The sequence below is a fragment of the Eschscholzia californica genome, unplaced genomic scaffold, assembly GCF_041429995.1.
Source record: "Eschscholzia californica isolate CP2 unplaced genomic scaffold, dmEscCali1.0.p SCAF_1, whole genome shotgun sequence".
Classification (NCBI taxonomy): domain Eukaryota; kingdom Viridiplantae; phylum Streptophyta; class Magnoliopsida; order Ranunculales; family Papaveraceae; genus Eschscholzia; species Eschscholzia californica.
The window spans coordinates 21,999,359-22,022,178 of NW_028238198.1; the positions used below are offsets into that span (position 1 = coordinate 21,999,359).

General features: G+C 36.5%; 3 protein-coding genes across 9 annotated transcripts; 1 reads left to right on the forward strand and 2 right to left on the reverse strand.

The window, feature by feature from the left end:
- Nucleotides 1-2,198, reverse strand: LOC147565156 (histone H3.3). Of its 2 annotated transcripts, none has more exons than XM_086651653.1 (5): nucleotides 1,892-2,198; nucleotides 1,323-1,394; nucleotides 1,157-1,233; nucleotides 957-1,047; nucleotides 1-464 (listed from the first exon to the last, which is right to left on the reverse strand). In XM_086651653.1, exons 2-5 carry the CDS (start codon nucleotides 1,392-1,394, stop codon nucleotides 294-296), a joined length of 411 nt encoding a protein of 136 aa, XP_086507779.1. In that variant the 5' UTR covers nucleotides 1,892-2,198; the 3' UTR covers nucleotides 1-293. The 2 variants fall into 2 exon arrangements, with proteins under 2 accessions (XP_086507779.1, XP_086507780.1); XM_086651654.1 differs by having other exon boundaries at nucleotides 1,323-1,395; nucleotides 1,899-1,987.
- Nucleotides 2,199-2,919: 721 nt separating this feature from the next.
- On the reverse strand, nucleotides 2,920-8,949 carry LOC147565157 (signal transducer, putative (DUF3550/UPF0682)). 4 transcript variants are annotated; one of them, XR_015230121.1, is made up of 9 exons: nucleotides 8,215-8,938; nucleotides 6,959-7,165; nucleotides 6,245-6,487; nucleotides 5,811-5,877; nucleotides 5,534-5,725; nucleotides 5,355-5,450; nucleotides 3,962-4,147; nucleotides 3,746-3,882; nucleotides 2,920-3,477 (listed from the first exon to the last, which is right to left on the reverse strand). XR_015230121.1 is itself a non-coding variant. In XM_086651656.1 (9 exons), the coding sequence occupies exons 1-9, from the start codon at nucleotides 8,731-8,733 to the stop codon at nucleotides 3,291-3,293; spliced, it is 1,830 nt and encodes a 609-aa protein (XP_086507782.1). In that variant the 5' UTR covers nucleotides 8,734-8,949; the 3' UTR covers nucleotides 2,920-3,290. The 4 variants fall into 4 exon arrangements, 2 of the variants coding, with proteins under 2 accessions (XP_086507782.1, XP_086507783.1); XR_015230122.1 differs by having other exon boundaries at nucleotides 2,920-3,609; nucleotides 3,707-3,882; nucleotides 8,215-8,806; XM_086651656.1 differs by having other exon boundaries at nucleotides 5,359-5,450; nucleotides 8,215-8,949.
- Nucleotides 8,950-12,596: 3,647 nt separating this feature from the next.
- On the forward strand, nucleotides 12,597-22,820 carry MCM9 (minichromosome maintenance 9). 3 transcript variants are annotated; one of them, XM_086651659.1, is made up of 21 exons: nucleotides 12,597-12,848; nucleotides 12,934-13,036; nucleotides 13,119-13,221; nucleotides 13,308-13,446; nucleotides 13,584-13,650; nucleotides 13,988-14,162; nucleotides 15,130-15,229; nucleotides 15,429-15,526; nucleotides 15,690-15,755; nucleotides 15,938-16,030; nucleotides 16,526-16,642; nucleotides 17,133-17,205; nucleotides 17,411-17,477; nucleotides 17,929-18,010; nucleotides 19,068-19,189; nucleotides 19,273-19,343; nucleotides 19,770-19,879; nucleotides 20,007-20,054; nucleotides 20,148-20,300; nucleotides 20,551-20,686; nucleotides 22,574-22,820. In XM_086651659.1, exons 1-20 carry the CDS (start codon nucleotides 12,727-12,729, stop codon nucleotides 20,640-20,642), a joined length of 2,001 nt encoding a protein of 666 aa, XP_086507785.1. In that variant the 5' UTR covers nucleotides 12,597-12,726; the 3' UTR covers nucleotides 20,643-20,686; nucleotides 22,574-22,820. The 3 variants fall into 3 exon arrangements, 2 of the variants coding, with proteins under 2 accessions (XP_086507785.1, XP_086507784.1); XM_086651658.1 differs by having other exon boundaries at nucleotides 22,591-22,820; XR_015230123.1 differs by lacking the exon at nucleotides 19,068-19,189 and having other exon boundaries at nucleotides 19,213-19,343; nucleotides 22,591-22,820.

Genomic DNA, 22,820 nt, shown 5'->3' on the forward strand with positions numbered 1-22,820 from the left:
TTGAAAGAAAATTTCAACTGATCAACATTGAATTAGTAGTAGCAACACAAAATACTTGGTTCATTCTGCTGCACAAAACCAAACATCACAACCATAATATTCTTCTTCTACAACTCTCAAGTACTAGAGAGAGAGAAAGAGATATATCCTACTACCAATTACCATCTTCTAAGTTCATCATATTCATTAACAATACTATGAAAACACAGAAAAAGCGGAAAAAACAGAACATCATCTTCTTCTACTACTTACTCCCCCTTTGAAGGCAACATCATATGAGTGCACCAACCCGATTAAGCCCTTTCTCCCCTAATCCTCCTGGCCAGCTGAATATCCTTGGGCATTATAGTAACACGCTTAGCATGGATAGCGCACAAGTTGGTGTCTTCAAACAGTCCAACCAAATACGCCTCGGCTGCCTCCTGCAACGCCAACACAGCGTGACTCTGGAAACGAAGATCAGTCTGCACAAACATCACAACAACTCATTACTAGCCAGAACACCAAGTCCATATACTCGTATCAATATCTACAATCTTAATTAACCCTATTACTCGACAAGTCTATAGGATCAATCAGTCATGTTCAATGGAAGATTTCTTGATCAACTAATTCAATACACATAATATTCAAAAGTGTATCTATCATCCCGTTGTTACCTAGTCACATATCTCTCCTGTATGTGGTACAGATACGCATAACTCTTTCTGCCATTTTTGGCTGCAGTACATCTTGGCTATTTTCTTAGACAGCATAACTCTTTATGATGCATTTATATTTCACAAAGATTTTAGGCCAATTAAGATCAAAAAGCCGATACGCGATTTTCGGGTTAGTACTAACATGATAGCAAACAGGTCCCCATACCGCATACGAGAATGATTTCGGTTTCAGGTGACATTTGAAGCAACCAACAATATTTCAAGACAACAGATGATTGAAGACAGAATCTATACCTTGAAGTCCTGAGCGATTTCACGGACTAGCCTCTGAAATGGAAGTTTCCTGATAAGCAATTCAGTACTCTTCTGGTATTTGCGGATTTCACTATTTACAATTCAAAATTATATCATCAATAAGAAGATATCTAAGTTCGATCTTTGGAAGTACTAATATACCCATTACAATTATATACAAAAGGAAAGACAAAATTTACCGAAGAGCGACAGTTCCGGGACGGTATCTATGGGGTTTCTTCACTCCACCAGTAGTAGGGGCAGACTTACGGGCAGCCTGAAAACAGAGAGGAACATAAATCAGAAAAAAAAAATATCAAAATCAATACTTGATCAAGAAATGTAAATTAGGTCAATTGAACAGACCTTGGTTGCAAGTTGCTTCCTTGGTGCCTTTCCTCCAGTTGACTTACGAGCAGTTTGCTTAGTACGAGCCATCTGAAATCAATAACAAAATCCCCAAATTTCAAATTCTATAGCAATTAATGTTTCAGATATCTTCTACATGTATAATTAGTTGACATTTTAAAACCCTAAGAAACAGAACCTTCTCAATATTTGTTCTATGGCTGATTACTTGACACTTAAAACCCTAATTAAGGAACCCTAATATACAAAGAACCACAGATTATAACTCTTTCGAAAGTCAAATCTTTCAATCTTTTGTTCTACGGGTTATAATTACACAAGATGGTTTAAAATCCTAAACCAAGAAGACAATATTAAGAAATAACAACGCAATTCATAAATCTTTGAAACCCTAACAATGAAATCAAACATGAATTCAAGCTCAAGTAAACCACAAAGAAGGTTGAAACTCTAGTCACCTAACAATAACGCCAAAAACCATAACCCTAATGTACTTCTAAGTACTATCAGAAGAACAGGTACCTTAACATAAAAAAGAAAACCCTAGAAAAGTGAAGATCTCTTACCTCTTCTTCTTCTTCTTCTTCGAATTCTTGATTTTTCGGTAACCACCCAAACAATCTAAACTTCGAAAAAGTAAAAGGGAAGTCGTTATTTATACAACTTTATCCACGTTGCCGAAATAAGTGGTGATGGTTTTTATCTAACGGCTGTAATTGAATGTCAATGTGTTTTTATTAGTAAGTTATCTGACGGTTAATTTTCACTACCGTTGTGTTTTCTTCATAATATTATCGACGGACGAGATGCTTCCTTGGAGAGTCACATGGATCGACAAATTTTAATACTTGTGGTGAAATATACGTCTAATACAAAGCTAATCTCTTAACACTTTCGTTATCTCAAAAAGAAAAGAAAACTTTTGGATGGACAAAATTCTCCCTGCGTTTTAGAAAAGTTAACCTTGAGTTGTGTATCAAGTCATTTACGCCTAAGCCTTCCATGCACCGGTACTCCGGTAGTGTAGTGATTGGACGCGCTCTCTTGAGCTCATAAAGCCCTCTGAACCAGATAAGTTTCTTTTGAAAACGGAATGGGTACTTGTAGTTTGGACATGAGTCCTCAAAGCAATTTGGAACTTTTTCAGCAAATCTCCCTCTTGAAAACTTAATATCTAGTTGATTTGGCTACAGTTTTAGAAAAATAAAAAAAATTCTTCAGTACAAATTTTTAGATGAAAATTTTTGATTAATTTTTTCTTTTGTTTTTTCGAAACTCCCCACGCCATAACCTTTCTTTCCCATGCCGATATAAGTCGTTGGCAAACTGCAATTGCCGACAACCTATAATATGCTTTTTGTAAGATCTTCGTCCTCTCTTCTAGCCACCACTACTATAGTTCCTCGTATAACCGTCGTTCCTCTTATAATTTACAACAGTTTAAAGTTGAAACGCGAGAAAGAGCCATGCTGATATAAAATCTGTCTCTTTTTTTTTTAAGAAATCATACACATACAGAGAGAGAGAATGACTTAAAACAGCTTGAAATGGTACAAGAAATTAACTAGATCTCAGAAAGTCATACACATACAAAGAGAGAAAAATATCATAAATTTCATTGCCTTTCTAGGTATCTTTTACAATTTACACAAAAATAAATAAAATTAGTTCTATTCTGTTACTACCGCGTTACTCGGTAATAGCAAGCAATCATATTTTAATTATACAACATAGCTTCGAGGTAAAATTAACACATAAAATCAAACAACAAAACACATTCTGCAAATCTTCAACCAACAATACACTAAAAACCCAACTCACTTGAAAAGAAAGAAAAATAAAAGAGACGAAGAAGATACCCTAGATGGCATTCTGTTCATGAATCGATCGTGTGAATATAGAAACTGCCTTCTGAAAATGGCCATAGTCTTATCTACACATTCTTTCTGATCTCTTCTGGTATAGTTATGATGTATCGAAGTGAAAATGACTGGCCACCCCGAGGCAAGTAGCGACCTCAAGTATATTAGATTGAATGTCTTCGGACTTTGGAGAAACATCAAGAGGAAGCTTGGGTAGGCACTCAGGTAGATATTCGTCACCATCTTCCCGAAGACAGAAGAGGTAAAGTGCAGATCTGCAGAATATGAACCTAGAGAGAAGATGAAAGTTAGGTTCAGGAAAAGAAGTGTTTACCATAAATAAGAAAGCTACCAATCCATTTATATTTCCACATTAAAAGATATACCCTAAGACCAAATCAATATCGTATGATCCCCAAGTACTTAGTATGCATGTTGTGTTCTTGATAGGGTCCGGGCCCATTAGAAAAGAACGGGGAGCTAGTCCACACCCAAATCATGCACTTAGAATTGGGCAACAAGACAACATCCTGAAATAACATTACTAAAAACAAGTACCTAAGAATAAGCCTCCTCAGGAACGGATCGGATAATACTTGAGCCCAAGCTAAATCAAGGGAATATGATTTGCAGAGTTTTATTTCCCAATCAGAGAAAGCCATGGAGAGTACTTCGTCAGCCTTGTTGTATATCTCCTACAAGACCATATCTCAAACGCATCAGACCAATACAAGCCCCAAATGGCGTTGAGTCAAACGTTCTCTATCGACTAACCTTATCGATTTCGGATAGGGAGAGGCCAACCAATTGACAGAATGCTGGTAAAGGAGCTGTCAGGAAGTATGTAAACTGACTACCATTTTTTGTCAGATCAGCTGCAGATGATGAGTTCCAGAATGCTGGCCTACGAGGAGAAAGAAGCAGCACAGCCGTTTCTCCACGTTCTGACCCATGTATAACCTGAAAAAATTTACAGTAATAAATGAAGAAGCATGACCGGTTGGGAGAAACTAAAAACACTTCTGGTGACTCTCCATTAATGGGTTGTTTGGACTTGGGAAACATGAAACCTAGAAAAATGATGCCTTGGGATTTTTCTTCGATTGGGAAACCAGTAAAGGATCTCAAGAATTTTAAGATTCGTGAATCCAAGTCCTATCTTCTTTAGATCATTCGGCAACAAAGCAAAATCACAAGATTTCATTATTTACAATAATGACCTTATTTAGATATTATTAATAAAAAACATAGAACCTCAAAAGTTTAAAATACATTTTAAAAAATGGCGTTTGTGGTGGTGGTGGGGTTGTCATGACTAGTGATGTAGTGGTGGTATGTCATTGGCGGATGTAGTGGTGGTTATGGTAGTGATAGTGGAATGGTGGTACAGTTGTGGGGATTGGGAGTGGTATGGTGTCTTGGTGGTAGTAGTGGAGGAGGTTTGGAGGTGTTGGTAATGGTGGTGCTGGGGGTTTGGTGTTGGTGGCGGTGATGCTTGTTGTTGATGGTGGCACTGATGATGGCTTGGTCCTGCAGATAAACGTAGGTAGAAATATGGGTTGGAATAAATCAAATGTCACAAATGATTCAGTGGGCTTTGTTTTTCTTTCCAGAACTTGATTCGTAGAATTCCAGTTTGCCACGAACACTTAAGAAATGTAGATGATCTCAAAAATAGTATTTTCATCTCAAAAATATTGCTGTGCTGTTATATTAACTATTTTTTTGAAAAAGGGAGTCCAAAATGCAACTCTGGAAAAAGGGAGTACAAACAGCAAGTGGATTATGTGAAAGGGGGTCCAAACAGCAAATCTCCCAAACTGAAATCCTAGAAAACCCTAGAATCCATACTTTCCTACAGTATTTTCCTTTGGTGCCCCAGCCGTCTGGGTTAGTGGCGGTAAGTAAATATAGATGATCAGATTCTACATTCAAGTTCTACTTGTCAAACTACAAAGGTTATACCAAAGGTAGATTTTCAATAAGAAAATCAGTGACTAATCGGGCGATTGTCAGAGGAAAAAGAGTCATTACTTGTTAGAAATCGAAATAAGGAGTTAAGAGAATTCAATTTCGCCACAGAAGTCAAGGAACTAGCACAATAGCACTTAAGTTAATAGTGAACTAAGAAGTCAATCAACGCATTGAGAAACAAGTTTTGACAAACCTGCCTTGAATGCATGGCTATTGTCACTATCAACAATCAAGAAGAGTGGTTTTCGCGTGAATGGAATAATATCACCAGGGTACAGGTTGCTTGCACCTGAAAATAAGAACCATATTTGTAAGAACACGCAGAAATAGCGACTAATGGTCAATAATCATGGCCAAATCAACACGTCTTACCTCCATCTCCTTTAGGGCCTAGCCACAAACAATTATCATCACAGTCTGGAGAGTCTCCCTTTTGGTGATTAAGCTCCCCAGATTGTGAAATTTCACATTCAGGAAAGGTCCGAGAATCTAACTTTAAGTTTGATGAGTTCCTTGAAACTCGAGAAGTACCCATTTGAGATGTAATATTTCTACCAGCTTTTCCTGCAAGAAAATTCTTTATAGTGAGTAATCAACATTAGTTGAAATATCTTATTTTATTACGGGGATTGGAGTAGAGAGACAGAACCTGAAGCTGATATATAGATTAGGAAAACACTATCTGGAGGTAGCTCCTCGCAAATTGTTGCAGTTACCTGCACAAATTGAACCTTAATTACATATCTGACAAAGTTCTGATTCTTCGAAATATATAAAGCGAATGAAACTTGGAAAGATAAGAAAACATATTCATGTTCTTGGGTTTTCTTAGTATAACTGAGTACCACCATAGGGATCCTACCTTACTGAAAAGGGAAACAGAAAAGGCAACCTTACTTTTGTAATTCACGTGGGGGTAGAAATGTGAAAATATCTCTATCTCTTTTTTGGCAAATAAGTGGACGATAAGTAAAATATGTTACAAATTCTCAGGTGTCTTCCTTTGTCATATATAATACCAAAAAAAAATAGAACTAGAGAAGTGGTCAACATTCAACAAACAAACATGAAATTAACACTTACAGAGACCAGATGTGTTGCAGATGGACGGTAGAGAATAGCCTTCCGTGGATTCAAAGGCAAAGTTGGATCAGTCATATCCATAGCAAGATTTATATCAATAAGTCCAGAGGGTACAGAGTGATCGTTTGAAGTAACATGATTGTTGGTTTCTGTTGAACGCATCTGGAAGAAGGATCCACTAGGTTCCCACTCTAAACATTGCAACATTCTGAAAGTGTCAAGAGTGAGCTCCGTGAACTTCACCTGAAAGTAGACAATAACAAATTTATGATTAAGACTCCCAGAGAGCGAACAAAAGAGAATTACCTGAAGGGTAAATGTCTGACAGACTCCGACTTCATGAACCTTTATGTACATTTTAATCAGGTGATTGGGTGGATTACACGATTTCGTGTTGGTCTTGGTTAAAAAGACAAGAAAACACTTTTTGAGGCGTTCACTCCCTATGCTGACATGCGCAAACTACACAAACTGTGCAAATTTGTACAGCCTATGTGCGACATTAAATACCATGTACAAACTTAAAACCTTGCATAGGGAGCTGAAGCCTAAAAGGATTCAGGGACCCTTTTGTGACAAAAAAAACTAGCCCATTGAGTTTTTGACCGGTTTCCCTTTTTTTCTGTTGACTGGATATGGCCTATGTGTCCCGTATCTTTTTATTTTTCTCATTACATGGCAATTAAGTGTGCGTGATAATACTTAAATAGTTACCTCATTACGGTGGTAACTCATCAACAATGCATCTTGCAACTTCAGAACCCGCTTTGCGTGGAAACGAGCCACATATGGTAATGAATCTGGATGACAGTCAAACTTAGCGCAATAACGTAAAGGCTTGATATCCATCATTGTTGTATCAACTTTCAAGAATCGGACAATTTCTTGCACCACTTGCTTCCATTCTCTGAAGTTAACCTCCTGAGAAAACAAGAGAAGGATTGACTCAAACAGTTCACTTTGGTTTGGAGTTTATAGAATCAATTAAAGATTTTAACGAAATATATTTTTTGAAATTAGTGATGTAAATAGGACAGCACGGCAAGTAAACGCTGCCCTAAAAATTCGTTGAAAAATGGTACTCCTCGATATATAATCACACTAGACATAAAGCACCAGGTATAAAACAACCATTTTGCCAGTATCCCTCAGTCGCATTTGTATAACCAACATACTTTTTTTAGGAACCTACTAGCTAAATGCAGCCAAATTCAACATCTTCAAACAACTACAACATTTCTATCAGAAAAACGCATAGGAGGTAATAAGAAAAACGTATGTGAAATTCAAAGTCTTTACTACCATTTAACAAATAAATCAAGAAATTTCATTAAAAGCTAACATATACAAATGAACTTAACAATCCAGGAGGACAGTTTCCTATCTTGGACAACCCAAATAGAGAAGATGTAAAATTTTATCGGAACAAGAGGATTTTACTTTGAGATTATTTCTACCTAATCTGGATGAGTAATTACTGCATCAAAATCTCGAATTGGGATATAGTAAAGGTATTGAATCTCCCACACGTAAGTGATAGAAGGCTTGACCATAATAGACGTACCAATCTAACACCATATACAATTTCAACATATTACACAGGAAATGAGAAGAATATTTCGATTTTCGACTTAAGCAATAAAAAGTGTTCTACTTCCACTCTCTCCCTCTCTCTGTATCTGGAAATAGTTCAATATGTGAAAGAAAAATTCATCATTTCCAGTCGAAATTCATTGGAAAAAGCAAGTAAATAATTTATGAGGAAATGCCATAATAATTGAACTCTAAAACACATAATTGGTACCCTTTTTTCCTTTAATAGGTATGAAACCCTAATCCCCAATTTCAATCAAACTTTGCTCCTAATTCACTATCAAATTAACAAAATTCCCTAATTCTAACTGGAATTCAGTATCAAAAACACAAAAGAACTGCATTTCTCCAGTAATCTATAAAATCAAAGAAATTACCCGAAAAGTAGATTTGCTTTCATCAACAAGAGTTTTGAATCGCTCAAAGAGTATCTTAACCGTGTCAGGCCGATTCAAAATCAAAGCAACAACCAAAAACCTAGCATAAAACCTCAATTCCTTAAACCTCAAACTCAAATTATTCTTCATCGACGATCCACCACCACTTTTTACACCATCAAAATAACTTCTGTTCAAAATTGCTTCATAGAAAACATAACATTCAAGCAAAAACCTAGTTTCACTTGTTCTCATATACTGTCCATAGTAAAGTTGACCGATTCGAGAAGCGATCTCACCGATTTCCCATCTTTGTAAACCTGATTCAACGAGTTTAGACCGATTCTCTTGCTGAAATTTCCATAATTTTGTATAAGCTTTGAATACTTTACGGAAATAATGATTTGGAGTTCGTCCGTGTAATGGAATCTCACGAACCCTAACGAATTTCCGGTCGGCGCTTTCAACCAGTGAACGGAAATTCCTGGCGACGACTTCTCGGCTGGTATCGGTGCTCATGGCGCACGTTAGCAGCTCGAGGCAGTTGCAGAAAAGAAACTCATATGGTGAGCTGGTAGTGAGTAGTGAAGGGAACGTTTGTTTTCCGGTTTTAATGATATTTGGATTTTAACTTTTACTTTTACTTTTTTTTTTTCTTTCTTTCAGAGTGGCGGCGTTGACAAGAAAGAAGGATGGGACTGCAAAAACATGGGAAACTCTAAACGGGCCATGTATAATTTTGCTTTGGGACTCAAATAGAGGAAATTGCCATTTGAATTTTGGTAGTTAGATGGTGGATAAAGCCCACAAATAGGAGCAACTTAGTGCAAGACTCAAGAAAAATTCTAAAATTTTATGTTTAAAGTGTAAAAATTAGATATCTAAATGGTCTCTTTCTTATTTGGTCATTTAGGAATACTCTATTAGAGAGCTCTTTCTAATGCAGTACTCAAGAGAAACTCTAAAATCTATATTTTATCATAAAATTAAGTGATTTGTTTATGTGGCACATGAAAATCCTCTAGAGGACAGTCTAAGAACATCTCTAATGCAACACTCAGACTCTAAAACTTAGAGTGTCACGTAAGATATTTTAGAATTTCTCTTTAAAAACCATCTCCCAGTACTGACCCAGACTTTTGGGGAGCCTAGGCGAACGTACCGACGGGACTCCTACACTGTAAGTTGAAAAAAAATGATTCGTCAACCAACACTTCATTTAGGTTATTAGTCTCTTCTTGTTTTTTCTTAACGATTCATAGCTCCTGATTGTGATTTAACCAAATTTGAACTAAATTTTTTTTCTTTCTTTTTTCAGAACAACATAAATACATTTTTGGAGTCATAACAATCTAACAAGATATAACAAAAAACATATACTACTTATCATAACTATTTTAACTTACCACAATTAGCAATAAGAATCTACGCAAACAAAAAATTAAAAACAAAGAAAAATTAAAAGAACTAGAAGGTTACCTCTATGTAATTGTGTAACACACCCATGTAGAGGATGAAATAGATTGAAAAAAAATATGTATTTAATTTGATTTTTGTTCTTTCATTCCGGCGTCTTTCGGGCTTCCATGAGTAATTAATTAAATTACAGTTTTGAGATTTTGTCTTTGTACATTTGCTCTTTTAGTGCCCCTTTTAAAAGAAAATAATATTTAAAAAATTTAGTAACTCGCAAAAATCGAACCCTTAACCTTAGGCTCTATAATCAGCTACTCTACCAAATCTACAGTCCAAACAAACCTGATATGCATACTTCTATGAAAGGTCTACGATTGAAACTATGGGGACACTCATGGACTTTTAGAATGGCATCCGAAGTCTAGCTTGACTACCCCTCTAGATCTACTATACTTATAAGTTAAACAGTTACTGTATAAAAGTAGAAATTTTTATATAATTACCAAATTTCTTTTGGGGTTAAGACTTAAAATCAAAATAATCCTATTTTTTTTATGAGATAATAATCCTATTTGCTTACAGATTCATATTTCAAAGCTTCCTTATTTTTTGGTAAACTAATTTAGATTTTAGTTTTTAATTTTTTATTCAAGCACTCTTTACAACCCCATGTGAAAACAAACATTCGTATCCTCGAGATTCGTAATGCGAATATTTAAGTCGTGGTCAATGGAGTTGGTATAATGCCTCACAAAGAAATTTGCAGATTGTTAGCCCTTCCCCTTTTATATTCGGGCAAAACAATAAAATGGTGGTCAATTATTCTTTTGTCGTTTTAATAAAAATAAGAATAATGGTTTTTAGGGTTGACCAAATTAAAGGAAATAACCTAGTTGCAAATAGGGCTGGGAAAAAAATCCGCACACCGAAACCCGTCACGGGTTTCCGAATCCGTTAGAACCCGCGGATACACGAAATCCGAAAGCGGATTTAGCCCGACCAACCCGATGAAATCAACGGGCCGGGTACGGGTTTTGAGGTGCTACCCGGCATCCTGCCCGAACCCGCCCGATAATCTTTATCCGACATAACCCGCTTAATAATGTCATCCATTTATACGATAATACTTATGCACATTATATGTATGCTTGCTTGTATGTATTTATGTATGCATATATAACATATATAAATATATTTTTAAAGTATTTGAAGTGTATAATATAAGTATACGTACATATATTGTTGTCCAAGTGCGAAGTGTCCTTGACACAACATTGTTAAGAGAAACATAATTAAATTTTAGTTTCGATATAAATTTCGATACCATCGAAATAAAAATATTTTGGTCATTTCGACCGAGATATTTTGAAACTTTGGTGAAAACCCGATACGCGACCGTCCGATACCCGAGAAACCTGAAAAATTTGACGGACTTGGACGGGTTTTGGACACCAAGATTTTTAAAATTACCCGCCCGATTAAACCCGAAAGCCCGATTGGACAGAGAGTTCAAAAACCCGACCGGTCCGAGAGTTTGGTATGAGATTATATGAGTTTGGATCTTAATATAATTAATTAATCAATAATGAAAGTGAGTGCAAATAATTCAGATAAACTTTTCCAGATTGTTTAGTTTGTGGCACAATTATATCATTGTTTCTCGATTGTCGATGAGTTTGAGTATTAACCTCTAGTGGTTGTTGTATATGTATTTATATGTTAATCTAGCTAAAAAGAAACTATGATATTATTTAGGAGTGCCATTCAAATTTGCTATTAATTTAGGGCGGAAGATCTTGAGTAACCAAAGCGGTTGTAACTCCGACGTTTTTAATTTTTAAGGTACTGTAATCAGAGTTCGTTCAACGACTAACTAGTGTTCAAAATGCAGATGTAACTAGTGTCAGGGCCGGCCCAAGTATATCTGAGGCCCCAAGCCAAATTAAAAATTGGGGCCCCATACAATGGATACTAGGAAAAAATTAAATAAATTTTAAACGATGTAAAAGGCAGGGATAAAACCCATAACCTTTTATCCAAGATGTGAAATCTTTACCACTAAGCTACGCCTTGAATTCTATTTGAAATTGATTTAAAGTATAATTAATTTTTCGAAAATTACATACAAAATAGGAAATATGAGGCCCTTGATTATTTGGGGCCCAAAGCGACCGCTTTGGTGGCTTTGGTCACGGGCCGCCCCTGACTAGTGTCACAAGAACTCATTCACGAGAGTATCGGTTGTGGGGGAGTTTGATGGTGCATCATTTGTTAACGAACCATAAAGAATTTTGGACATAGTAAACATTATAATAAATATTTAGAACTTGTAGACTCAACTTGGGAGTTCAAATGGATTTTACAACCATAAGTTTTAACGGAAAAAATCCCTCTACTCGAAAATAAAAAAAAATTTAGGGGCACAATTTGAATTTAAAACACACATTTTTCTCTCTTCATGTTGGCAAAGGTGTGGACGGACTGTCATCGACGGCGAATTTGAATAAAAATATGATATTCTTCTTCTTCCTCTCCTACCACTAACCAGTAAGTACCACCTCCTACCACCACCATAATTTATCTCTCTCTCGTCCCTCCGCTCTCTTTTCCCCATGTCCTATGTCTTTCTCCTCCTCCTATCTCTATCTGTTCCAGCGAAGGAGAAGGTCCCCTTCTCGAAATACTAAACTAGTTTGACATTCCTCGAACTAGTTTGACTTGTAGCTGAGGGAAACCTTCAAACCAAAACACATTTGTTTGAAGAATTCCCTCCCTCAAATCAAATCAATGGTTTGGCGAAGGAGAGAGAAATGATGGCGTTGGTCAGAGGTGGTAGTGGTGGAGATTTTAATTTTCGTATAGAGTTGTCGGCGATGAAAGTCTAGCTAGTCTGACCGATGCGAAAAGAAGAAGTCCAGGTTTTGGAGGAAATAAGAAGATTGCCCCCAAAATTTTTGAAAGCGCCCAAAAGTATATTTGTTTCAGCAAAACATCATCCAAAGCCAAAGGGCAACCCTTCCCATCGAAGGTATTTCCCGCGCAAAAGTATCCCATATTTATACTCCCTCTCTCTCTCTTACCCTTTTACAGAACTCCATGAAAATGGCGTCTGAAGCCGTTCACGCATTCGCTAAGTTTCTTCTCCGCCATCACCACCAAGAACTTTTCTCAATTGCCGTCTCTCAAGACCCTATGCTTCACTATCCCCTTCACATCGAGTAAGCTCAAACCTCATCTCTCTCTCTCTCTCTCTCTCTCTCTCTCTACACTTTCATCTCTCTTAAAAAGTTTCTTCTCTTCCAGCTTCGCAGAACTAACAGAAGAAGATCCTTCACTTGCATACCGTCTTTTCTCAGACCCTACCGTCTTCTTACCACTCTTTGATGACGGTGCTTCACTTGCTCAGGTTAAAATCATATCTAAACCTAATCGATTCTCTAGGGTTTTATGTTCTCGTTGATGATCTCTTTTCTTTTTGCGATTTTCAGCGGATCGTTTTGGACGAGGAATTCGAAAATCCGAAAAATATATGTTTTAAAGAGTTTGTTCACATTCGAATCAATATCAGTGGTTCTCCTTTGGAATCTCCAGGTTTGATTAGGTCTTTTCAGATTGTTGATTTTGAGTTCATCTTGAGTTAGAATCATTTTGATTAGTTTTTTTTTTAATATTGATAGAGTCTTTCCCTAGCATTGGGCGTGTGAGAGTGAAACATAGGGGAATTCTTCTCACTCTTAAAGGTACTGTAATCAGGTCTGGATCTATTAAGATGATTGAAGGTGAAAGAGATTATGAATGTCGAAAATGTAAACACAGGTAAATTTTACTTCTTCATATACTTTTTTGTTCATTGAACATGAGGCGAGTATTTCATTTCATTTCATTTTGATTTTCTTTCTGCTTTCTCTTTTATAATAATGTCATCAGTTGGATTAACAAATAGTGTTGTTTAGGTTCAAAGTTTACCCTGAACTAGAAACTGGAAATTCCATACGACTTCCATTGTCTTGCCCTTCTCAGGTTTATTTCTTTCTTGTTTGTTATGTTTACTCCGTTCACCTTTCCTTATTAAAAAAATGTTCATGTTAAAAAAGGAGTTTAGGGTAAATTAAGTCACAAAATGCATACATTGTAACTTGAATATTGTTTCTATTTTGTGTGTACCGGTGTACGTCTTCTCTCTTTTTTGACGTATACGCGTCGAGTTTGTGACTTTATTCTACACTTGTGCACCTCCTTTGTTTAGGGATATCCAGATTTTGCATCATCAAAATTAGATAATACGTCTTGAAAGTTTCCTAGTCATTGCTGCTCAAATCTATACAACTTATGGTATTCTTTCTTTCTTTCATAACAGAGGGATAAGTTATGTGAAGGCACAAATTTTCAGTTTATAGAGGACAGTATTATATGCCATGATTACCAGGAAATCAAAATCCAAGAAAGCACACAGGTCTTGGGTGTTGGGTCTATACCTCGTTCAATTCCTATTGTTCTCAAGGATGATCTTGTTGACCTTGTTAAAGCTGGGGGTAGAGCTTCTTCTGAAACTAATCTTTGCGTTCCTTACATTGAGTTTTTTTCCCCTAGGATCCTCTACATTTTAGTGCTATTCTCATCATTGAACCGATTTTCGTATAATTTTACATACCTATGCTATGACTAAGCAAACGAGCTGAATTTTACCCGCACATTTGATTGTAGACTTGGAGTTATCAAAATTATCCATGATAAATAATTATGATTGAGATATTTTTCACGAAGTTTAGAATTTTATGAACACTAAACGATATACAAGAATACGCAAAAACAAGCCTGCCTCAGAACATGACCTTCATGACCCACCAATGAAACTCAACAACTTATTCTAACCCTGGACTTACATAAAAGAGTATAGAGGGGACTGGGAAGGGAAGAGACTAGGACAGTAGGATTACTAACATTTACTTCGCTATTGTTTGATTCGCTTGAAACTGTTCATTCTGAAATCGTAACTTGGAAAATGACCGTCTTAGGATTTAGGAAGAAGCGCAATTTGTTGTTATATCTTCCTTGATGTACCACACACTACTATAACCTATCATATCTGAAATAAATTTGTACTTCTTGAGAGTGATAGGATCAATTCTTGATGTGGTCAAGATTGCTCCAGGCCTCCAAATATGTGAATACTTGATCGTAGCTCATGATATATCATCTTAAGAATCTTAGAAGCAAAGAAGGCTTTGAATGTTATATACACCGACGGATCGAGAAACAGACCTCATGCTAGAAACACATTCCCTTCAAATACAAACCTATCTAATTATAGCATTGATAGTTCCTTAAAAATCTACATGCCCAGAAAAACATTGTTTACTTAGTCACTGTAGACGTCTTCTGTTCTGTATACGCATATGGTTTTCATAATAATTGTAGATTATAAATAGCTACTCTGTTATGTTTTCTATTGTTTAATTTTCCTTTTGATAAGGTCGTTTTTGGTATGTTATTTCTCAGACGATGTAATAGTTACGGGCGTGTTGACAGCAAAATGGTCATCAGATTTAAAGGACGTCCGTTGTGATCTTGAACCTATATTGATTGCCAATCATGTGAGGTAAGAATGAGACGTGCTACAATAATATTTTGACAATTTATTCCTATCTGTTGTATGTCTAAGTCTAACACCTTTTGTTACCTTCTTGCGGGTTTTGTTACTTATGTTGTATGGTTCAGAAATTGCCTTCTAAGTCGTGATAGTTTTGCTTCTTTCATTTGTCTGCTTACCATGGACCTTAAATTATTTTCATTTGTAGGAGAACCAATGAACTGAAGTCAGATATAGATATCCCTGATGAAATTGTCAATAAATTCAAGCAATTTTGGTTAGATTTCAAAGATACTCCTTTGAAAGGTACCGCTGATTACCAGGCTTCTTTACTTGAGTATTTTAGACAGTTAGAATACCACACTGAAGTGTAATAGTGTATACTGTCTACTTTCTAATCTTTCTGGTTTTGAATAAGTGTCAATTGTCAATATAAAGTTGACTTCTAAGCATTAGAAAACTAATGCAGGAAGGAATGCCATTCTGCAAGCAATATGCCCCCAAATTTTTGGACTCTTCACTGTGAAGCTTGCAGGTATAGTTGATGATTCTGATTCTATTTCATACTACGTAGTACAACTTATTTTTGTTGCAAAGATGTAGCTCCAATCAAGAGTTTGGTCTATATTTCAAGAAAGGAAAACTGAGAATGTAAGTTAGTCTTTCCGAATCTAACGGGTACTCTTCCACTCTGTGGGTACTTCCCTTGACCCTTAGTTGCACTGACACTTATTGGAGGTGTACAACATGTTGATGCTTCTGGAACAAAAGTAAGAGGTGATTCACACCTGCTTTTAGTTGGTGACCCAGGTAAATTCTTTTACTTTCTAAATTCTCGTGTCTTTTGTTAAAATTGCTTTAATTCAGATTATGAATTAGGCTTCACCTTTACATCCAGCTTCGTTGTAAGAGCATTTCAAGTTTCAACGTGTATTATCTTAGTCACGCTTGACCACTTGTCATCTTTAGTGAATGTGACTGTTAACAGAGTGATATAAGGTGCCTCGCACTAGGAAATTATGTCTTCTCTTCATTGTGGGTACAAGAACACAAATGTCTTTACTTGATTTTATCCTCATTATTCATCACATAAATGAGGAGTTCCGACATCTCATTTCTAAGATTTTCTGTTTTTTAGTTATTACTCCCTCCAAATATGTACCTTTTGTCCTTAATACTTCGGACTTAGTCCAAGGTTATTCTTATTATTTTCTGCTCGAAATGATTTCGTAGATAACCCGAAGTAGTGGCCCATGTTCTTTTTATGTTAAACTAGAGAAGATAGTAATTTTTTTCAACTTACAGGTACTGGAAAATCTCAGTTTTTGAAGTTTGCTGCTAAATTAAGCAACCGGTCTGTCATGACCACGGGATTGGGAAGCACTAGTGCTGGATTAACTGTCACTGCAGTAAAGGATGGAGGTAGTTATGACTCCTCGCACATTAACTCTTACAAATTTCTTGTCCTTATTATTACTTCGGTGAACATATGTTCAAAATTAATGATATTTTTCACTTATGTTTTTCAATCATATAATACTTGCAACAATGAAGTTGTTAGCCATTTACGTCCGATAACGTTTCGCGCGATGCGTTTTTGTGTATGGTATATGAATGAGAATAAGTGACATCTTGGGTACCCCATGAGCCTGTTGGGTTGTCTGCTTCTTTTTAATCTAAATGAAGAAAAGGCTTAATACTTTTGATGTATTATTGGACCACATTTATTCGGGTTTGTTTTTTCAGTGTCATAATCCTAAGTTATTTCATTGGTTTCATTATCATCAAAGGCTTAGTCTGCTTCTTCATTTCATCAAATGCTTGAGTTTCAATTCCATTATGTTCCATATACATTAGTATTCGTAATGAATATCTAAGATCAAGCATCTTTTACATTGAAAATTTTTTGAAGGTGAATGGATGCTGGAGGCTGGTGCTCTTGTCTTGGCAGATGGTGGCCTTTGTTGCATTGATGAATTTGATAGGTATTCGGTTGTTAATATTATCTGTAAAATGTTATTTTCTTTGTTTTTGTGTGATTTGTTTCTGATTCCTATAGTCTCTGTTCCCTTCTGAATTCATGTTCTTCGACTCTTGGTTCTTCTTAGAAATCAATACTCTCTAATTCTGCAAACAATATATTATTAATCTTCTCTTTCCTTTCTTGCAATTAATTTTCTTCTTTTCTAGCATGCGCGAACATGACAGGGCAACCATACATGAAGCCATGGAGCAACAAACCATAAGTGTTGCAAAGGTATTCTATTTTATTTAATTTTTATGTCACTGAGAAAGAAAACTATCATGCTCAGTTATGAGTTTGAGACCAGTTTGTGTTTTTAATAGTCGTGGGGTTTCCAAAGATGGTATTTACGGATGTTGTTAAACTCGCTATTATACGTTGTTTGTTTCGTTATAATTTTTCTGGCGAGTCTGCCTTTCTCAAATTTTTCCCTGTTCTCTGGGTTCTCCATTCCAGTCACCTAATGGGAAGTATGTCTCCCTTGCTGTGTAAGATGTTACTCTTGTAGTCTTGTATTCTTTTCATAGATATTTATTCTTTGCTGCTTTGACTTCTCAAAAGATAAATTTGTTGTATTGTTTTTATGTTGTCAGATTTTACTCTTGTAGTCTTCTTTTGTTCTATAAGATACAGCGAAGCTAGTAATGTTTTATGGTTCCTTAACAGCATTCCTTGTGATTTTCAGGCTGGTCTTGTCACGTCTCTAAGTACCAGAACTATCGTGTTTGGTGCTACAAATGCAAAGGGGCAGTATGATCCTACTAAATGTATCACTGACATGCGATCCTTTTTAAATATGTATTTGGTGACCAACAAAGTGAATTACTGTTTGTTCCTAGATTTTGGAGCGCAAATAGTAAGGAGTAAAGCTTCAGTTTTCTTGCATTTCCTTAGTGGTGGCCAATGTGTCGTGCCGAGACCATAGCAACGGCCCGGCCGTTGCCGTGGCATTTTTAGGCAAACCCGCCACGCCCGTTCAGCAGCCAACAATGGCATTTAATTTTTTTTGTAAGTCCAGCGTGGTGGACTTTTGTTTACATCCCAATACTCTGGCTGTTTTGTTGTTTGTTTGTTCAGAAGAGGTTGGTGTCTTTTCTCGCCTTGAAGTAATGACCAAGTAGAGTTCATTAAGGTTAATATTGTTGTCAAATGAAAATCTTTAGTATGATTAACTAATTTTGATTTAATATAACACGTTTCTCACGGGTCTTGCGGGGCGTGTCGGGTTAGGAACAACATGTGCCGTAGCGGGCCATGTTGTCGTTCCTAAGCAGTCGGGGTTAACGGATCTAGGAACCCAAAAACCCAAGCTCGCCACATCCCGGCAAACCCGTGACGCATCAGCACAGCCCGTTGTCCACCACTGTATTTCCTTCCACGTATGATCTATCTCTTTTTTTTGTTGAAAGGACATATGGTGTCTCTTAAAACTAACGGTTGGTCTCCTCGTGTTTCCTCCTATAGTGTTTTTGGGATCCTGGTTCCCCAAATCTCGAATCGCAAGCTTTCCACCTCGAAACCCGAGATTTGAGCCTTCTAGATGTGTTCTTGTGGTAGGCGATCCTCCTGATCTAGTTGGAAGGTCCCACCTCTTGCATTGCGAGACGGTAAGCTTGAGATTCGAGATTTGTTGCATTACAAGGGTTGACCTCATCGATCTAGTTGAGATGTCATGTATATCAAATTGATGTGATCATCCATTTATTTTCAATAAAAGAAAAATAGACTAACCTCGTTGAGGGTTTTTAACCTATAAAAGAACATGTGTTTCTGCTCGTTGAGGTCACACTCTACTTTATCTCAATCTTCCTTAACCTATTATAGCTTTATCTGTCAATACTACACTTTCTGGACCCTTACTAAGCAGATTTGATATAGTTCTTGTCCTTCTGGACACAAAGAATCCGGAATGGGATGCTATTGTTTCATCTCATATTCTAGCTGAGGTAAATTTACCATTATGATTCAGATAACTCCTTGTATAATCATGACGATGGGGCTAACCTCCACATCTTAACCAAACATTCAGCAAGGAGAATCAGAAAAAGGAAAGAAAGACGAAGATCTAACAAATGTATGGCCACTACCTATGCTGAGAAGGTAAAAAATGAAATATTTGTTAATTTAATATGTTAATGATTTGATGACTAAATTACTGTTAATTTGTATATTTTGGCAATCTCTCGCTAGTCGCTACTAAACATAACCCTGAAAGGTTAAAGTAGTATAACAATAAAGGTAAGATGGACTTAATAAATGTAGTTGAAGTGCTGACAATCCCTCACTTATAAAAAGATTTCTATATATAATGTTAACGAAATATGTAACCTCCAAGCAAAAGTAATCACATATAAGCAATTTCGTTGGAGATGATCGATTTAAGTTAGTGCAATACACTAATACCCATTCCGACATGTGATAAACAAGTTGCTAGTAATTCGTTAAATGAATAAAAAAACGAAGAATATCCTGAAAAGGTTAAGCAAAAGGAATTTTTTGAGCTGAGATGGTGGCATTTCAACGCAGGTATATCCACTATGTAAAAGGATACTTCAAACCGGTTCTGACCAAAGAAGCAGAAAGAGTTATTTCAAGCTATTATCAACTCCAAAGACGAACAGCAACCCAGAATGCAGGTTTGAATCTCGGCAACTGTTTGAAAAAAATTCTTACATTTTTCAGATCCCTTTAAACAATTCTTAAGTGGTGACCCATGACTTTCTTTACCTTCATGCGGGTTAAGTTTACAGTTTTACCATGCAGCAAGGACAACCGTTCGTATGCTCGAAAGTTTGATCCGATTAGCCCAAGGTAAACTAAATTTTTAATCACAAGCGTAAAGAACTTGAGTAACGTGCCAACTTCAAGCTTTGCCATCATGATTGAGACTCTTCAAAATTACAGCTCATGCAAGACTCATGTTCAGAAACGAGGTCACTCGACTTGATGCTATAGCTGCCATTTTGTGCATCGAGTCATCGATGACAACGTCTGCTATAGTGGATAGTGTTGGAAATGCATTGCATTCAAATTTTGCTGAAAATCCAGATCAGGAATGTATCCTAACAACCCTAGGGTTAGTGATATATATATATATAATATAATATAATATTTCAGTATAATATTTTACTAATATGATATTCTCTAGTGTTAGTGTCTGGACCTCCGATGCTAAACCAATTGACAATGAGTAGAAAAGAAACCAGTTACTGTTTACTTGGTAATGAGACTTTTTTTGGTCCATGTGGGACTATTATTGCATCCACTACCATGTTCTTTTGTAAGTTCTTGACAATATGCGACATAGATGCCAAGCAAGAAAATCTGATCATTGAAAAGCTGAAATCAGTTGAAGAAATTCCAGATATAAACAGCTGGGAGGGCTCAAAATCAAGATAATGTCTCATTTTCTGAAGCAAATAACGCAGTATTTTCTTACACAGGTAAATGTCTAAGAACTAGCAAATCTTTTTCGCTGCTCATAAATTCATGCATGTTGAATTTATTGTCACGAATCATGCAGTCTGTACACTGCAATTACCCATTGGATGGCCTTGGGCCCCTCTCTAGGTGAGGTTTCCCTCACACTTGTTAAAAAACCTATAGGCTCTTCCACTACTAATCTATCCAACAATCTCTCCTTTCACACATTGGTTTTAGTTTCAATAGATTATTTGCCTGAGACTTGTTGTTTCTTGGGCACTGAATCACTGTTACAAGTTTTATTTGGTCGGGGACTCTCCTCACCCCAAAAACTAGCCCCAATAAGTGAGGTTTTTCCTTGTACTTAATAAGCTTACTACTTGCTTATTCCCAATGTAGGATTATCACTAGGTTCCCGAGTTTTTAGTCAAGTGACGCCTGAGTTACTCGGTCAGTCTCAAGACCAACCACCTAAAAATCACCAGATAAATCTAGTTAATTTCTCAAGCAAATTATCTGTTGTATGTTACTCTGGTCAGTTACTCTCACCCCAAAAGCTAGTCCAAGAAGTGATGTTTTCCCTTGTACTTGAAAACTGACTACTTGGTCATTCCCAATTTAGGATTATCTCAACATTACAGAGTTTTTAGCATGAACGAATCTGGAGTGACTTGGTCAGCCCCGAGTCCAACTACCTAGGAATCACCATATAAGTCTTAGGTGCTGTTTGTTTTTTTAAATTTTCAGATCTGAAATCTGAATTGGAACCCAATTCAGATTTCAGATGTTTGTTTTTGTATTTAGTTAAATCTGAAATTTTATCTGAATTTATTAGATGTCTGAATTGGCTGAATAAAGTCCCACACATTTCAGACTTCAAAACAAGTCTGAAAATTGAGCCCAAGATCTGAAAACATGTTAAAGACGTATATACCCTTGTTAAACTTTAAAATACCTAATTAAATCCATCTTCTTCCCTCTTCCATCCAGGAACACAACCCCACCACCACCACCACCACCACCACAGTTATCACCACCACAGTTAACGCCGCCACCACATTTAACGCCGCCACCACCACCACCACAGTTAACATCACCACCACAGTTAACACCATCACCACAACACCACACAATCACCATAAACCACCACAACATAATCACCATAGACCACTACCACCACACAATCACCATAGACCAACACCACCACAACAATAACCACAACAACATCACCACCAGATTTATTTTTGTTGGAAGGAAAGGTAGAGAGAGAAACTGAATTAGGAATTTAGAGAGATTTCATGGAATCGATTATTGAAACATCACTGACTCATTTTACTATACATTGAATCGATTTGGGTTGTGATTATGATTGGATTACTAACCGGAAAACTCGTTGATGGTATGCTTTGGTTCCTTTGAACTGCTCCACTAGGATCCAGTTTGGAGAGAGAGAGAGATTAAGAATAAAGAGAGAGAGAGAGAGAGATAAAAAAAAAAAAGAGGTTTTCGGATCTGGCGAGGGTCACCGTGATTGAACCCTCGCCGGAACTTTGCCATCTTCGGCAATAGAGGGTGGCTGTTGAGAAAGAGAGAGAAAGAGATGAGGGTGGGATTAGGGGTTTTTTATGGCATTCGTGAGGGAGAAATAGAAATTAGGGTTTCTTTTTTTTTTTTAAATACGAAAGGAGGGTATAAATGTCATTATTTTAATTCAGATTTAACATTTCAGATTTAAAAAACAAACAGTAAATTTGTAAAATTCAGATTCACCCAATTTCAGATTAAGCCAATTAAGATTCAGCTAATTCAGATTCAGATATATACAAAAAACAAACAGCACCTTAGTTAATTTCTGAAGCAATTTATTAATACTTTGTTGCTCTAATCAGTTAGTCTCACTATTAAAGGTTTCATGGTCCTGCAGGAATGTTAAGTAGTGCATCTGCGCCTCGATGAGATTCTACCATCCTTATTCCTTGCAGCAAATGAGGTAAACTTTAGCTTTACGAGATTTCTGTTTGTAAATACCAAAAGAACTCATTTTTTGCACCTCAAATAGTATAACTTATCACAAAATTAGAACCACAGACTATACTTAGTATCAGAAGAGAATATGTAAATTTCTTTATTGAGAGAAATAGATTCTTTCCGCAA

Coding starts and splice junctions, on each gene's coding strand:
- LOC147565156 (XM_086651653.1), bottom strand. CDS start 1,394: ATGGCTCGTACTAAGCAAACTGCTCGTAAGTCAACTGGAGGAAAGGCA. Junction 1,048..1,156: donor CCCGGAACTGTCGCTCTTCG/GTAAATTTTGTC, acceptor AATTGTAAATAG/TGAAATCCGCAAATACCAGA. Junction 465..956: donor AAATCGCTCAGGACTTCAAG/GTATAGATTCTG, acceptor ATGTTTGTGCAG/ACTGATCTTCGTTTCCAGAG.
- LOC147565157 (XM_086651656.1), bottom strand. CDS start 8,733: ATGAGCACCGATACCAGCCGAGAAGTCGTCGCCAGGAATTTCCGTTCA. Junction 6,488..6,958: donor TGAGTTACCACCGTAATGAG/GTAACTATTTAA, acceptor GTCTACTTTCAG/GTGAAGTTCACGGAGCTCAC. Junction 3,478..3,745: donor CTGAGGAGGCTTATTCTTAG/GTACTTGTTTTT, acceptor TCTTCTCTCTAG/GTTCATATTCTGCAGATCTG.
- MCM9 (XM_086651659.1), top strand. CDS start 12,727: ATGAAAATGGCGTCTGAAGCCGTTCACGCATTCGCTAAGTTTCTTCTC. Junction 15,230..15,428: donor TTGATTGCCAATCATGTGAG/GTAAGAATGAGA, acceptor TTTCATTTGTAG/GAGAACCAATGAACTGAAGT. Junction 15,527..15,689: donor CAAAGATACTCCTTTGAAAG/GTACCGCTGATT, acceptor AAACTAATGCAG/GAAGGAATGCCATTCTGCAA.